The 16348-nt window shown below is 47.5% G+C and overlaps 2 protein-coding genes across 2 annotated transcripts; both read left to right on the top strand.

Moving 5' to 3' along the window:
• The first annotated feature begins 1756 nt into the window (after positions 1-1756).
• LOC147966736 (uncharacterized) lies at positions 1757-3557 on the top strand. Its single transcript, XM_087527369.1, has 4 exons — positions 1757-1786; positions 1904-2752; positions 2858-3430; positions 3510-3557. The coding sequence occupies exons 1-4, from the start codon at positions 1757-1759 to the stop codon at positions 3555-3557; spliced, it is 1500 nt and encodes a 499-aa protein (XP_087383495.1).
• A 6658-nt stretch (positions 3558-10215) lies between these two features.
• Positions 10216-13559, top strand: LOC147966735 (F-box/LRR-repeat protein At3g03360-like). The gene is made up of 6 exons (XM_087530936.1): positions 10216-10251; positions 10346-10700; positions 10933-11441; positions 11720-12244; positions 12339-12404; positions 13194-13559. The coding sequence occupies exons 1-6, from the start codon at positions 10216-10218 to the stop codon at positions 13557-13559; spliced, it is 1857 nt and encodes a 618-aa protein (XP_087387062.1).
• The last annotated feature ends 2789 nt before the right edge of the window (positions 13560-16348 follow it).

Here is a 16348-nt window from a genome sequence, read left to right as displayed (position 1 = left end):
CCTAAGACAACGGGGGTTTAAATTCTTTGTCTTTTTAGGGAATTTTGATGAAAAAATAATGGTTTTCAATAATAGCAACGGCCTCAACATTATTACACTAGAACATATTTTGTAGGAAGAAATTAAAGTGCACGTAGAGCAAAGTTAACAACAGCCGACATCGTCGCTCCTGTGAAGCAGCATTTTCATGCAACCATCGTTCTCCATCAGCACTGTGCTGGCTGCGACCATCCACGCTCCTCCTAGAACCACCTGTTCTACATTACTATTTTTTGTTTGAGGGGTGTACTACATCAATTAGCTAGATGAGGCAGATTCCATCTCTTTCCTCCTCTACAAGAAAAGTTCTTCTCCTCCCGTCGGCGCCGCAGCCGATCCGCCCCATCTCCGATGGCCTCTAGGCTGGAGGTGTGGAGTATCTCGGCCCCCTGCCGGCGGGAGGGACCCCCTTCTTGTTCTTGTTAGATTCAACGTCTTGGTTGGGGTTGTGTGATGGCGGCGACGTCCCTTGGTAGGAATAATGTCTCCCACGTTCTATTCCCGTCCCGATGGTGTGTCTAGCATCGTCTGAGGGCGTGTGGAGGTTTGTCTCCGTCGGATCTCGCGGGATTCGGGCGGTGCTAGTCTTCGGTGGATCTGTTTGGATCCGATCTTCATTCGTCTTTGTTTGGGTGTTTACAGGTTTGACCCTTCTGATCTACGACTTTCTTCATCGGCGATGGTTGCTACTCTGGTGCGCTGGTCATATGTGGTCTTAACACGATGACTTCCCGACTGTCTACTACAACAAGGTTTGCCTGACTCCGGTGATGGAGGGGCGATGACGGCGGCGCGCCTTCGGCTCGCTCCAGTGCTTGTAGTCGTCGCTAGGTGGTCCACGGACATGGTTATAATTTTTATTACCTTTGTTGTTCTTTGTACCGCCATGATTGAAGATGAATAGATTGGAAGTTTCTTGCAAAAAAAAAAAAGCTAGATGTGGCAAGGGCAAAAGTTGGATGGAAAAGGGGAATCCTTGTGCGTCGGCTCTGGCTAGTAGATAGGTTAGGATATTAGTCCTTGTAAGGGCAGCACTAGGATAGATGGTGACGCTTCTTCTTCGAGGCGGTCTTCTGGGTTCCATTCCTCGTCAAGTTTGTCTGTCGGAACGGATTAGATGGAGCTCCGGGGTAGTTTCCTGCCAGTTCCTCGAGGTAGGGGCGTTAGGGTCTATTCCCATACATACGCAATGACAAGATCGGCGTCAGGTTCTTCAAAACGATTCAAGGGTTTAACGGCGATGACTACGGCTTCACAGCGATGGTATGAAGGCTTCCCGGTTGTCATTGACAAAGGAGAGGTTGGCTCCGATATGGAGCAGGGATAGCAACGCGTTGACGGCTCGTTCAAGCGGCGGCAGTGGTCGTTCGGTGGTCCAGGGATCTCGATGTAATTTTTATGATGTTTAGAATGCTTTGTACTTTTGCTGAACTTTTGTAATAAATCCAAGTGCTTTTCACAAACAAAGTTGGATTGAAACAAAGAAGGAATAAGAGTCCGGTTTAAATTACATTATAAATATGAACATACCATGATTATATGTCTGCGTACGGCTTGTGAAACGATGTTAAAAAGACCAGGCCATGTACGTTTAATAGGATCAGGAAACCTCCTTGGTGAAGTCAGGGGAGGCTGCCAAATAAACGTGCAAGCGATTTCCGCTACCGTGATGTAAGCCTAGCTAGCCGGCCGTGTCGTTCCTTGAGATCGGGCCGCCATGAAGTTCCTTCGCCGCCGCCGCCGTGAGGTAAGGCCTCGTTACTTGTGGTCTTTTCTTCTCAAATTCTCGCTTGTAGTGAGTCATGCATGCATTGTATCGAGCTATCTTAATTATTACCCTCCCTGGCTGAATGGAATTTTCCAGCTGCCGGAAATCGACAGGCTAATCAAGCTACCCGACGACGTGCTGCTCAATATTCTGGAGAGGGTGGGCACGCTCGACGCCGTCAGGACGTGCGTCGTCTCCAAGCGAACGCTCAAGCTGCCCGCCTTGCTCTCGCAGATCGTCATCGTCCCCAGCGCCCGCGATCTACGCTGGAAGAACCGCCAGGTGGTCGACATGACCGAAAAGATCCTCACCACGAGGTCTCCACAGATCCCCATCCGCGCGCTCAAGCTCAGATTCATGATGACAGGCGACGACCATCTCAGGATCGGCAGGTCCGTCGCCCTCGCCATGGCGACCCAGAAGGTCGACGCCGCCGAGTTCGAGATCCTTACCAAAAGGCAGTACAATGATTACAGCCATGACGACCTCCTCTCCTTCGCCAAGCTGTTCAATGATTTTATCAGCGAGTGCCCGGCCGCATTCGCCGGTCTCACGCGGCTGCATCTGCACAACCTCAGGTTTGGTGAGTCCGACGTACCCACCATTCTTCGCACTTGCACGCGGTTGGAGTCGTTGTGCTTCTTCCAGTGTGACGCAGGGGAGAGATCAATGCTGACTCTACACCATGCTCGACTTGCCGAGCTTGACATTACCTCTGGGAAATTCTTAGTGATAAGGCTTGGAAGCCTACCCAACCTTCAACGTATGAGTTATAGAAATTGGCACTATGATGATCATTGCCCCATAGCTCTGGGTTTTGTCCCTAAGCTCTCGAACCTAGATCTCTCTCGTGGATATGCTGTAGACAGGGCCCTCGACCTAAGCAAGACGCTTGTTAAGGCTCCCCCGATAAGCCATCTCCACCTGGATTTTCAAAGTGAAAAGGTACTCACTCAAACTTCTAATTAATTAATTCTCACTTGAGGATGTTTCCAATAATTTGTGCACACGTTGTACTCATCCTTAATTTGTTTCTCTCATCTTCACCAGATTTGGATTCGACCAGAATGCCCAAAAGTGCTCGCTCCTCTACTCGGCAAACTACGGCTTGTGAATCTGGACAATCTCCCCGAGGAATGTGACATCGCCTGGACGATGTTCCTTCTCGAAGCTGCACCATCCATTGAGGAGCTTTCCATCACCGTATGGGGTCATAAGTGCCAAAGGAAGTCGCAAACAAGTTACTCTAATAGCATGGATGTGAAGTGGGAGCTATCAACTCCTGATTTCAAACACATGAATCTGGCCAGGCTAACTATCTATGGATTCCAGTCCAACAACAACTTCATGGGATACGTCAGGCGCGTCGTTCAAGCTGCGGTGAACATCAAGGAGGTATCTCTGCACGACAGGAAGGTGTGTAAGGTCTGCGTTGACAAGTTTTTTTGTCTCGGGGTTCGTCCTTGGAGTTGTCTAGGGACCAGTGAGGAGGCGGATTCATTCAGAAAGGAGATCACAGAGGTGATCAATGCAAGGGCAAGGGCGAGGGGGATGATGATGGCGATGGCAATGACAATGGCGACGGCAATGGCGATTGCTTCTGCTCATAAGGTCCGCCGTGATGTAAGTCTATCATGTTTTTATTGTTTTTATTATTTTCATGTTGATGTAAGTCAACATACTGATCTATCGTCGATGCAAGGTCTTTGTGTCTGGAAGTTACCTCACCGACTCAGGGTTCATCCTTTGAGTTATCCACAAACCACCGAGGAGAAGGATACATCGAGGAAGAAGATCACAGAGGTGTCGGTGATGGCTTTGCCTTTTATTCACTTCCACTCCTTATTAGCATCGCCATGATCTATCCACTTTGTGTCTGGAAGAAGTTCTTGAATGTAGTAGCTATTTGGTGTGTGCTCTATTGGTTTCTCCTGTGCTGAAGCTTGTATCATTCCTAAACTTACTAGCTTGTATCATTCCTAAACTTATTGGTTTCTCCTGCTGGTCTTGGCTGAGGCTCTCTGCTGGCGCGGTGGCGCGGGTCACTGGAGCGGCGAGGTGGTGGGGATGCGTGCGCTAGCGAGGCCGCGGGGACGGCGCTGCAGTGTGCGCAGGCAAGGGCAACTGGCGGTGGTCTGGTTCGGCGCCAACAATGGTGATTCTGGTCGGGGACGCAAGAAGATGCGCGGGCGCTGCAGATCCGGCGAAATGTTGCGCGGATCTGGCGTCTGCCCGGGGTGTCAGCGAGGGTGCCGTGCGCGTGTGGCTCCAGGGCGCAGTCGTCCTCCGGCGCGGATCTGGTGTCCTAGGCCGTGGTTTGGCGGGCGTGGAGGTGATGGCGCCGGGCTGCTGAGATGTGCGGAGGTGCGTCTGCGGAGGCGGGTTGGTGTGGGGCCGGTGCAGGCGCGGGCGTTCGGCTGCTGCAAGAAGGCTGCCGCGGATCTGGGCAACACAGCGCATGGTGGGCTTCTTTGGCCGATCTGCTGCTCTGGTGTCCGGCGGCCGGGGGAAGTGGCGCGGATCTGGGCGTGGCGGCGCATGGTGACGGCGGCCGGTTCATGATCGCGGGCGGTGCTGGAGCAAAGAGGCTCCGGCCACGGTTGGATGCGGGGTGCAGGGCCCGATCTGGTCTCTGCAGGCCCGTTGTCGGGGAGGCTTGGTGGTGGCCCTGCACAGCGGTGGCCCACTCGCTGTGTGTGGGGTGTGTGGTCCAGTGGAGGCACGGGTCGACCTCGGCCTGCTGCGTGGGAGTGGCTGCCTCGGATGAAAGCCTGGCCGATGCTGGCCGGCCGGCGGCAATGGCGCCTGTGGGCGTCGCAATCCTCCTTGGAGGTGTCGTCGGGACTTGCAGCCATATCTTCCGGATCAAGTACTTCGGGTGAAAACCCAGATCTTGCTGTAGGGTCAGGCGGTGGCGTCGTCTTCAACGTCGTTCCCCTCTTTAGGGCACCGTCTTGAAGATTTTGATCCCTTTGGTGCTTTCTGCGACTGGATGTGCACGGTGGCTTCTGTAGCAAGGATGACGGTGGTGAGCAATGTCGGAGGCGTGGCCTTGGTTGTGGTAGTCGGCTCTTCTTCTCCGGCGTGTCCGTGGGAATGCCTCGACTGTCTGTTGCTGTGAAGTCGAAGTCGCGGTGGGGGGCCGGCGGTATACGATGACGCGTGATAGGTGGTTCGTTCGGTGATCCTCCGTGACTCCACCCCTGGCTAGTTTTCTTAGTAGTTCACCGTCAGAGTCGGAGCTGCACTGCCTAGTATGGATCGTATGGAGTATTGTGCTGCAGCTTCTGGGGCTGTTGTTTTTCTTTTTCTTTGATCTTTGGATCCTCTGGTCCTAAGACCTTCACCACCTTATTGTTTTTCATTGCTTCCTGCTATTATCAATGAACGTCAGCGATTCTGGATCTTAAAAAGAAATTCAAGTACACATCGAACCTGTTTTTAAATACAATGAACATTTTTAAAATATATGATGTTTTCTTAAAGCACAATGGTCATTTCTATAATAAACGCTGAAAAAAAATATACTATGACCTATTTTGATCCGTGGTATTTTTTTAATATGCGATGAGCTTATTTGGAAAACAAGATGAACATTGTCAAAACACTTGATGAATATTTCTAATACACGATGGACATTTTTAGGACTCAATGAGCATTTAAAAAAAACACGATGAATTGTTTTAATACACTATGAAGATTTTCTAGGACACAATCAATATGTTTTATGCCGCAAAAAAATATATTATTTTAATACACGATAAATATTTTATCCACAATGGCCGGAAACAATTTTTTAGCAACAAACGGCCGGAAGGGGTGTGTTAATTTGTAGTGCGCAAATGCAAACTATCCACTACTCCCCCCCCCCCCCCCCCCCCCCCGTTCGGAATTACTTGTTACAAAAATGAATGTATCTATAACTAAAATACATTTAGATACATTCATCTTTTGGATGAGTAATTCCGAACTGAGGGAGTACAAATTAACCAAAATCGACCGGCTCACTCATCGACACCGAGGTAGAACTTCTCAGCAGACTTGCGACGCGCTTTGGCAAGGGCATGCTCGTCCTTTGCAGCGGCGCCTTCTCTAACCACCACCACGGCTCTGTGGCGACGAGCTCGCATCCGCCTCCCGGCACCTCTAGATGTGTAGGAAAAGACTGGCATGGAGCTCATGGAAGCCGGCCTAAGGGCTCCGCCCGCCGTGTTCGCGGGCTTGCTTCGAGCGCCATGGCCCGAAGGCGGGGCCGACTGCAGCTGCCGGCCTCCGCGCCATGACGCGCAAGCTTGCGCGGCGGCGACCCGCCACGTCCGCGAGCAGCGCTGGCCATGGTGGAGAGGAAAAGAAAGAGGAGAAACGACCAAGTTGGGGAGCGCTAGCAACGACGGGGCGGAGGAGGGATTGCAGCCGACGGGATAGGGATTGCGTCTGGTTCAGTCGGGTTTTATCAGACTGCAATTAGGGTCCCCGTAAATTTATGTGTTTTTGTACGGGAAGGTCTTCATGGCTAGCTTCTTAGTCACTCTAAAATGAAGCTGTGGTGAGTTTTTTGAAATTTTCATGTTCATTTTTCCGAAACACTTCTCTTCACTTCATACAAGAGAGTTTGAGATACTCGAGATATCACACAATACACATGAACTTATCGTTTAAATGTATGTAAACCTTGTTTATCAACTTAAATCGTTAGTATATGACATAAGAAGACTATGTGCGCAGGTTTTTTATTTTTCTGATTTTTATTTAATTTATTATGCTCATTTGAAATCTGGTCAAACATAGCTTTGACTGCTCCAAACCCCTCCCAAACCCCGCTAACCCTAGCGCTGAACAAGGACCATTCATCTAACCCTAGCGGCGATCAAGGGCCGTCGATCTAACCCTTCTAGAAGGAATCTGCGGGGAGGAGGGGGGCGATCCGCGAGATGCAATCTAATTGACTGGGAGATTGTTTTTTTAAACAAATACCGGGCGCGCCGGATGGACCGTTGGGCCGTCTCGTTGTCTGGGCCTGAGACTGCAGTAAATAGCCCGTCTCAGCCTTTCCAGGCCTTGCATGCATGGGAGGCGGCAACGTGGGTTTGCATGCGCGGGAGGCGGCGACGTGCATGCATGTGAGCGAGGCGCGCTAGGCGAGCTAGGCTAGCGAGGCGAGCTAGGTGGTTCAGGGCAGTGAGTCAGATGCACCGCCCGGTCAAAGAGCTATGCAGTGATTCAGATGCACGCACGCGCCCCATGCATCGTTTTCGTGTAAAAATTTAAGAGTGCAAAACGTAACGAATACACACACGCGTCCGGATACACACACGCGCTCGGATTTACACCCACACCATTCTCATCCTTTCTCTCTTCCTCTCCCACCTACAGGCCTATAAATGGGGTGCCTCTCTTCCTCTCCCACCCACAAGCCAGATCCGATCCATTCTCTCCAACTTCAAACACCCAAGCGACCGAGCCCTCCCCAAGCGAGACCAAGTGAAGATGCAGTTCAACGGGCCGACCTTCAACCGTTCGCCTGTCATGCCGGAGTTGCGCTACCCATCGGGCGTGCTCGTGGAGAGGGAGCTCCGTGTGTGGGCTATTTCAAGGTGGAGGGGTTCCGTCGATCTCACCCGCGCCTTCCTCAGAGCCGGCTATGCCCACCTCCCATGGGGCTCGCCGAGGATGTTCACCATCAACGAGGTTCGTGACCGCGGCGACATCCTCCTACTGCTCACGGTCACCTTCACCAACCTGTTTGACGCGCGCGAGCTCCTCGGCCAAGTCTTTTGGTGCAGCTATGAGGCCATCTTCTTCACCGTCTACAACATCTACACCAACTACGAGAGCATCTTCCCCACTTCAGGCCAGATGCACTCCCTTTCCTACGAGGAGGAGGAGGAGGTGTGAAGATGAAGACGGTGTTGAAGGGGCGCGCACGGCCAAGGTGGAAGAAGGAGGTCAAGATGAAGATGTTCAAGCCCGGAGTCAAGATCGTCATGTTTCGTTTTTTATTTTGCTGCTTTTCTATATCGTGTCGTGTCATGTTTCGTCATGTGTCCGTGAACTTATTATTGTAATGTCACGGTGTGTTGAATCTTATCTAAGTTATTAGGGTTTATTATGTGTGTTAAAAAATGTCCGTGCCCAAACATATCATTTCTTCCCTAAACCAAGTCATGAAGTTCGAGAACTTGTGGCTTTCATTAATGAAAATCGGATGGGGTGAGAAGCCCTCTGTTTCATTCAAAAAAATAAAGTCATGAACTAACATGCAAATTTATTCCCTTTAAATCCTAAACCAAGTGCCACTCTAACCCTAAACCAAGTGTCACTCTAACCAAAATCATGTGGCAGTGTAAACATACGTTTTCAACCTTCCAACTCTCCAAAATTTCAGCGCAAAACAAAGAAAAACCACTCTCACGCGTGTGCAAACATTCACGGTCTCACTATTTTTTTTGACAAATTTCACAGTCTCACTATGTATACCTTCCTTCCCTACCCATGTCAAAGTCTTGCCATCTGTCCTAGCGGTTACCAGCACAGCCATAAACACCACAAAGCCACACGGTCCTGGGTTCGAGTCCCCAGCCGCACCAATTTTTTGTGCATTTTCCACCCTTCATTTTTTAGACAAATTATTTTTTTCTCAATGTAATGCCCTTAAAAAATGTTCATTTATTTTGGCACCAGGTGTAAACCTCTACCAGAGCTGAGGCACATTTTTCATGACATTTTGGCCTTTAATTTAAATCATGGTGTATTTGAATTGGATTAAATAAATTGCTATTAAATATTTAACAGCTCCAAAAAATTTCTAACCTTAATTGTTTGGCTCTGGAATAATTCAATTAGCTTCCACAAAAATTTTCAGCATTATAATTTACTGCCTAAATTAAATCAGAACAGAAAATAGAAAAACACACAAGAGAACCCCCGAATGGGCCTAATTGGATGCAGTTGGCCCATTAGTCTAGCCTGCACTTGGCTCTACGCTCTGAATTTGGCCCAAGAGCAACCTTTTTTTTTGACAGAAAGACAGAGCAGAGAGCTGCATTTCATTGATCAAAAGTTTCTGAATTCCTCATTTCTTCTCTTTTTTTCAACATATTTAAATGTTGGTCACTTCTTTTTTTTTCAACATTTAAACAACTTTGACCAACATTTAAACTAGGTGAATTTCTCATACAATTTCAAGATTACAAATTCCTTCATAATTCATGCCTTTCCATACATTATCAACATTACAACCAGTGCGATTACCATACCTACAAATGCCCAAAAGTATTTGCAAATGGGTATTGGTAGTGCTTGATCTTCAAGCTTCCTAACCTTCTTCTTCTTCAATATCCTAAGCTCAACAGCTAGCTCTCTGTCAATGCGTGCTTCGACCTCCATCTCTTCTTCCGGAGCTCGTGCTGCGGCCACTGCGGTTCGTGGCAGCATGCGCAACCATTCTTCATGCTCTTCTTGCAGTTCATTCATCAGAGTCTTGGCCAGAGCATCGACCCAAAGAAAGAAGCATGCCACCTGCATGAACACCAAACATATCAACCCATTGCTCAAAGATCCCGACCACGAAAATGGTGCAATTGCCCTGATTCTTACCCCATTCTCGCTGCACACGTAGAACGGACGATTCTGGTTCCTCGGTGTGTGAGAAACCCTCCGATCAACGCCCGCCTGGCACCACGGACAGACGAAGACAGGCATGTCCACACGCGCCCGGCTCTGCATACGCGAGGTGGCGCGGGAGCTTGAGGAAGACATGGAGCTCGGAGCCGAAGGGGATCTCAACGCCGCCGCGCCCTCCACGGCTAGCTTCCCACCGCCGTGCTCTTTCTCTCTCTCTCTCTCTCTCTCTCGCCGTGGTCACCGCCGTGCTCTCTGTCGCCGTGGTCACCGCCGCTGTTGCCCGCTTATATAGCACACCCGCAACGGCTCTCTGCTCAATGACTCTCTGCTGGGTCCCACAAGCCACGCGTTCAACGGTCTGAATAAAATTGGCCGTCTCTGCCGCCTGGTTCCACCTATAAGGGCCGAGTCAAAAGGTTGACTTGACGGAGACGGCAGAGTTCACGGAACGAGTCGGTGCGCACGGACTAGGGGCAAAACTGAACACAATTTGCATCTGAGGGTAAAACTGAGTAGATGGACACCACCAAGGGCAAAAGGATAATTAACCCCTGTTTTTATACGTTTGCGTCTTGTGAAACAATGCTAAAAAAACCAGGCTGTCTTTACCTAGGTGGAATATATAGGATCTGGAAACCTCCTTGTTCAAGCCAGAGGAGGCTGCCATATAAACGTCTGCAATCTTGATCATCGCACCTAGGAAGGAACATACAGGCGATTTCCGCCGCCGCGATGTAAGCCTAGCCGCCATCTGCCACTTCATTGTTCCTTGAGATCAGACCGCCATGAAGCTCAACCGGGTTCGCCGCCGCCGCCGTGATGTAAGCCCAGCCCCCGTTGCTTGCTTGTGTTCCTCCTTCTCCAATTCTTGTGCGTGAGTCATCGTTGAATTTATCAATCTATATGTCTATCCAGCTGTTGAAAGTCGACAGGCTAATCACACTGCCCGACGATGTGCTGCTCAACATCTTGGAGAGGCTCGGCACGCTCGACGCCGTCAGGACCTGTGTCGTCTCCAAGCAAACGCTCAACCTGTCGGCCTTGCTCTCGCAGATCGTCATCGATCTCGGCGACCTTGATCTACACCGCAAGAACCGCGGCGTGGCCGACATGACCGACAAGATCCTCAGCAGGAGGTCTCCACAGATCCCCATCCGCAACCTCAAGCTCAGGTTCATCATGAGAGGCGACGACCATCTCAAGATCGGCAGGGCCGTCGCCCTCGCCATGGCAACGCAGAAGATCGACGCGGCCGAGTTCGATATCCTGACCAAGGACATCTATTATAGGCGCTCCGTTGCCGATCTTCTCGACTCCGCGAAGCTGTTCCTGTGTTTTGATTTTCGGCCGTAAAAAGTGGATTTCGGTCGAATTTCGGCCATCTCGGCCTGAGGCGAAAAGTATATTTAGGCCGAAATTGCTTAAATTTGGCAAATTTTGGTCAAATTTAAGTCAAATGGCAGTCAAAATTTGGTCAAACTTCAGTCGAAATTTTTGAAAATCGCCGAAATTCGGCCATCTCGGCCTAGGGCGAAAAAAAGCTCAAACCGAAAATCAAAACACAGAGCTGTTCAACAACTTTATCGGCGAGTGCGCCGACGCGTTTGCCGGTCTCACGCGGCTGCATCTGCAGAACCTGAGGTTCGGTGAATCGGACATACCCAACATCCTAGCCACCTGCAAGCGGCTGGAGTCGTTGCGTTTGCTCCATTGTGACGCACGGAAACTTCCGGTGCTGCACGTAGAGCATGCCAGACTCGTTGAGCTTATCTTCGCCTATGCAAAGTTCTCAACAGTGGAGCTCGGCTGCCTGCCGGAGCTTCGACGGATGACCTTGCATAGATGGATATTTGATAACCTAGACAATCCCTTGATTTTGGGCTATGCCCCTCAGCTCTCCAAGCTAACTCTGGCGCATGCGTTCATTATAAACAGGACCCTCAAGCCGAGCCAGCTGCTTGTTAATGTCCCCTCAATAAGTGACCTGCACCTCGATTTTCAAAGTGAAAAGGTAATCATCTTTGTCTCGTTTTGTCTCTCTATATATATGATGGTAAATTACCTTAATTAGAAGCATTTATTATCACAAAGTGGATAATCCACTGAAAGCATGAGTCCAAGTGTACGTGAGCCGGATATAAGTTCACTTCTGATCCAACATATTTTTTGTGTGGCTAGGTCCATTATATACATGCATATGAAATATACGTTGTCTGATTGTTATATGTCTACGGTAGTAACTTATGCATCACTTGATGTAATTTACAAGTGTTGTATTATCTCTCCCAGGTTTGGGTTCTACCAGAATGCCCTAAAGTGCTTGCACCTGTGCTCGGCAAACTACGGCACGTGAATCTTAACAATCTTCCTGAGGAATGTGACATCGCTTGGACAATGTTCCTTCTTGAAGCCGCGTCATCCTTAGAGGAGCTTTGCATCACAGTATGGGATCATAAATGCCAATTGGAGTCGCAAAAAAGTTACTCCCAGAAAACCGATGTGAACTGGGAGCCATCTAATCCCGGTTTCAAGCACAATAATCTTTCCAGACTAACTATCTATGGCTTCCAACCCAACGACAACTTCATGGGATACGTCAGGCGCGTCACTGAAGCTGCGGAGAACATCAAGGAGGTATCTCTATACGACAGGAAGGTGTGCAAGCACTGCGTTGACAAGTTCCCTCATCTCGGGGTTCGTCCTTGGAGTTGTCCACAGACCAGCGAGGAGGTGGATTCATTCAGACTGGAGATCGCAGAGGTGATCAAGGGGAGGGCGATGGCGGTGGCTTCCACTCATAAGGTCGGCCATGATGTAAGTCTCCTGTTTTGTATTGCTATTTTTCTTTTGATCTAACTCAATATATGATCTATCACCCATGACTAATTTCCCTCCTGGAGAATTGCAGTTAAAGAAAGCATCTGACAACGAACACATACTAAGCAAGCTGCCCAATGGCAACATTGTCGAGAGGGTGGGTACGCTTGATCGTGTAAGAACCTGCATCCTCTCGAGGCAAATGCATAAACTGCCTCGACTCGCTGATTCTCCACGATATTATCCCCCACTATTTCTTTCGAATCAATTGCGTCATGGCCGATGTGATAGACAAGGTCTTGAGCACGTGATTTCCGTAGATTACCATTCGCAAGCTAAAGGTCAAGTTTTCTTGGGTCCCTCTCGTTGTCACTCCATTGATATATCAGCCGGCCTCGCCATGGTGACCCAGAAACTAGATGCAACCGAGTTTGAGATCTTGATGCCAAGGGATACCTATCATTGCACCGAGGTGTATCCCCTGGTCTTTGTTAAGCAGTTCGATAATTTTCTTCGTCATTGTGCAAATGCTTTTGATGGCCTCAGAAGACCGCAACTGCAAAATCTGAGGTTTGGTGAACTGGACATACAGAACATTCTAAGCACCTGCAAGCGGCTCGAGTCATTGTGTTTCTTTGAGTGCGACGTGGGGATCCATTCAACATTGCATGTAGAACACACTCGACTCCTTGAGCTTGTTATCTCCTATGGGGAATTCAAAACAATGGAGCTTCACCATCTACCAAAGCTCCAACAGATGACCTACAATATTCCCTCCATAAGCGATTTGTACAAGGAATATTGGAGTGAAAAGGTACCCACCCAAATCATCTCTATTCAATTCTCATTGTATGGTTGTGATATGCAACTGTAGTAACTTATGTGTCACTTGAGATGTAATTTGTGAACAACTTGGATTCATTATTAATTTCTTTATCTCTCCCAGATTTGGGTTCAACGGGAATGCCCGAAAGTGCTTACTCGTGTGCTTGCCAAACTACGGTTTATGAATTTGGATAATCTTCCTGAAGAATGTGATATTGCTTGGACAATGTTCCTTCTTGAGGCTGCAATATCTCTAGAAGAGCTTTGCATTACGGTATGCGATCATAAGTGCCAAAGGAAGTCGCAAAAATATTACACCAATAAAATGGATGTGAAGTGGGAGCCATCTACTCTTGATTTCAAGCATAAGAATCTGGCCAGACTAACTATCTACGGCTTCCAGCCCAACGACAACTTCATGGGATACGTCAAGCTTGTCATTCAAGTTGCGGTGAACCGTGAACATCAAGGAGGCATTTCTGCATGACAAGAAGGTGTGCAATGTCTGCGGTGAAAGTTTCCTCATCTCAAGGTTCCTCCTCCGAGTTACCGTCTATGGACAAGCGAGGAGGTGGATTAGTTGAGGAAGAAGATCATAGAGGCGAAGGAGAAAGTGGACTCATGTCATAGAGGTGATCAACGCGAAGGCGAGGGTGATGGCGATGGCCACCGCTCATAATGTCAAGGTCCATATAAATCAATAACCATTCATGGCATCTCTGTGGTTTAGTTGTTCCCGGACTCCAGAGCTTATACTAGTAGCTATTGCGCATGTTGTTTTCCTCTTAACTGTTTCTTACTTGACCACATCGTATGAAATGTACATCGGCTACCCGCTTGTTGGGAAAATTTATATATGTGTGTTCTCTTTTCTGTTGTGGTCTAGAGTCTATATTTTATTTAGAGCCACACCCTGGCAGTCACTGACCCCAATAACCGGCGAGGTCGACACTGAGGAACTCGCCTGCTGGCGCCGGCGACCGTCTGGGGCACCATCAGCATCGATCTCGATCTGCACCTCATGTATTATGAAGAGAAGCGTAGTTAATTTGATTCAGGACAGGTTGTTCTGACTACAAGATCAATCTCTCGTGATACATGTTGTTGACTTCTTGGTACGGACGAAAGAAAATTGAGTGCTTGCTCATTTGGGCCACACGCATGCACGGAAAGAATCCCTACAGATGTGAAAACATTTTTTTTAAACCTGAGAACATTTTTCAAATTCGTTAACATTTTTGAAATCAAGGGAACTTCTTTTGAAACCGGTGAAAATTTTAAAATTTAGGGAAATTCTAAAAAACTTCGCAAATATTTTTTAACTTTTTAAAATTTGCTAATAATTTTTTGAATTCATAAACTTTTATTAATTCATGAACATTTTTATATTGTTTTTCAAAATTTGCAAAATTTTATTTTATTTTTTCAAGAACAATCCATTTACTTTATACAGTTCTCCTCCTTTTTTGTTTTTTTCTTCGATCCTCTGGTTGGCCCGATGCCCAACAAAGCCGACTGGCTACCCAGTCAAAGCGAATGTCCTGGGACGGTGCACATTTGGTGTTCTTTCGACAAGTTAGACTGCCCTAAAAAAACAAGTTGCATGTTGAATAGGATCATGTGGTCGGGTCATAGCTCTCTTCGTCTACACCATTCGGTCTAAAGTGGTGGATTTGCAATGGAATACCGACATCGTGCTAGCGGTGGGGAAGAGCCAGAAAGGAAATATTAGGCGTTGGAGATCCAAGCCAACATGAGCACCTGTTGGATCAGTAGATCTAACCCAAGATTGGGAGGCAACTAGATTGAGAAATTGGAGTCCGTTTGGTGGTGAATAACAGTACAGTGTAGAGTGTTTTTGAGAGGCAGATGCATGAGTAAATTGGGTTGTGTGCGCGTGTGCGTGGTGTCTGGGCCTTGGGCCAGCAAAGTAAGGAAATTAGAGAAAAAGGAGGCCATTTTGATGCATACTCCCTCCGTCCTTTAAAAGAGTGTACTTCTAACTTTGTTGGAGGGTCAAACTATCTTAAAATTTTACCGAGTTTCTACAAAAATATATCAATGTTTGTGAAACCAAATAGATATATGATGAAAGTATATTTTATCATGAATCTGATGCTACTAATTTGAGGGCATAAATGTGTTGTATAAATACCATTAAATATAAAAAGTTTGACTTTCCAACATAGTTAAAAATACACTCTTTTAAGGATGGAGGGAGTATTGTCCAATGGTCAATTCAGTTTATAGAGGATGAAAACTGATGATACACCAAAACATTAAACAACTAGCGATGGAAACACCGATCAGGACACCATAAACCAAATAAACCAGGAATATCAGTAAACTTGGTTCGGTTCTTTGATTTTTTTGTGTAACAGTGCTCGCCGATAACAAAAAAAAGCCCGTGTAAAATAGGAGACTTAGCTCACGACCGAGTAACGGCACGGCGAAGCGCATCGTCACCCTCTAGTATGATCCATATTGCCTAGAACGCAGTCATGGCGTTGTGCATGCTATTGGTCGGGTTGACTTGGAAGGGCTCCACCAAACTAGCTAGTTCATTGAGTGAGAAAATATTTATGACTAATACTACAAATATGATATATATTTTCTATATACGTTAGGAAATTTTGTGAGATTTTAGAATGGCATGTGACACACAATGGTCGGTTAAGTTCGCGATCAATCTGGACCAGTGCGTGGTGACCTCACTACTGGAAAACTTATTTGTCAAGTACCCCATGTACTCGGAGAAGGGCAATTTCAACTTGGCAAAGGCATTGTTGAGTGTTGCACCCGGCCTAATAGGTGCTCCGCATACACCCTACACGCTATTGAAACGTAATTTCTTTCTCGGAGATGGTCTGGTTTATAAGCCGACTACGTGAAACTTTGGCGAAACATTCTCAATTTATTACCTCAATGATGCGGGGCAAGATACTAGAGTGGTCTGGTCTTCATGAATTGAAGGTGGATTTGAGAGAAACACGAAGAACACGAGAAAAATCAGGAGGAACCACAAGGAAAACTAGTACAAATGAACACACAACTTGCAACATAGGATACATACAGATAAGTTGATCCAAATCATCCACAAGAGAGAAATTGAACAAGCTATATATGGTTATTCCCAAAGTCCTAAGACAACGGGGGTTTAAATTCTTTGTCTTTTTAGGGAATTTTGATGAAAAAATAATGGTTTTCAATAATAGCAACGGCCTCAACATTATTACACTAGAACATATTTTGTAGGAAGAAATTAAAGTGCACGTA

The sequence above is a fragment of the Triticum urartu genome, chromosome 6A, assembly GCF_056163025.1.
Source record: "Triticum urartu cultivar PI428250 chromosome 6A, HENAU_Tu73, whole genome shotgun sequence".
Lineage (NCBI taxonomy): Eukaryota > Viridiplantae > Streptophyta > Magnoliopsida > Poales > Poaceae > Triticum > Triticum urartu.
Note: the sequence above shows the minus strand (reverse complement) of the source record. Positions and strands in the feature narration are given on the sequence as shown.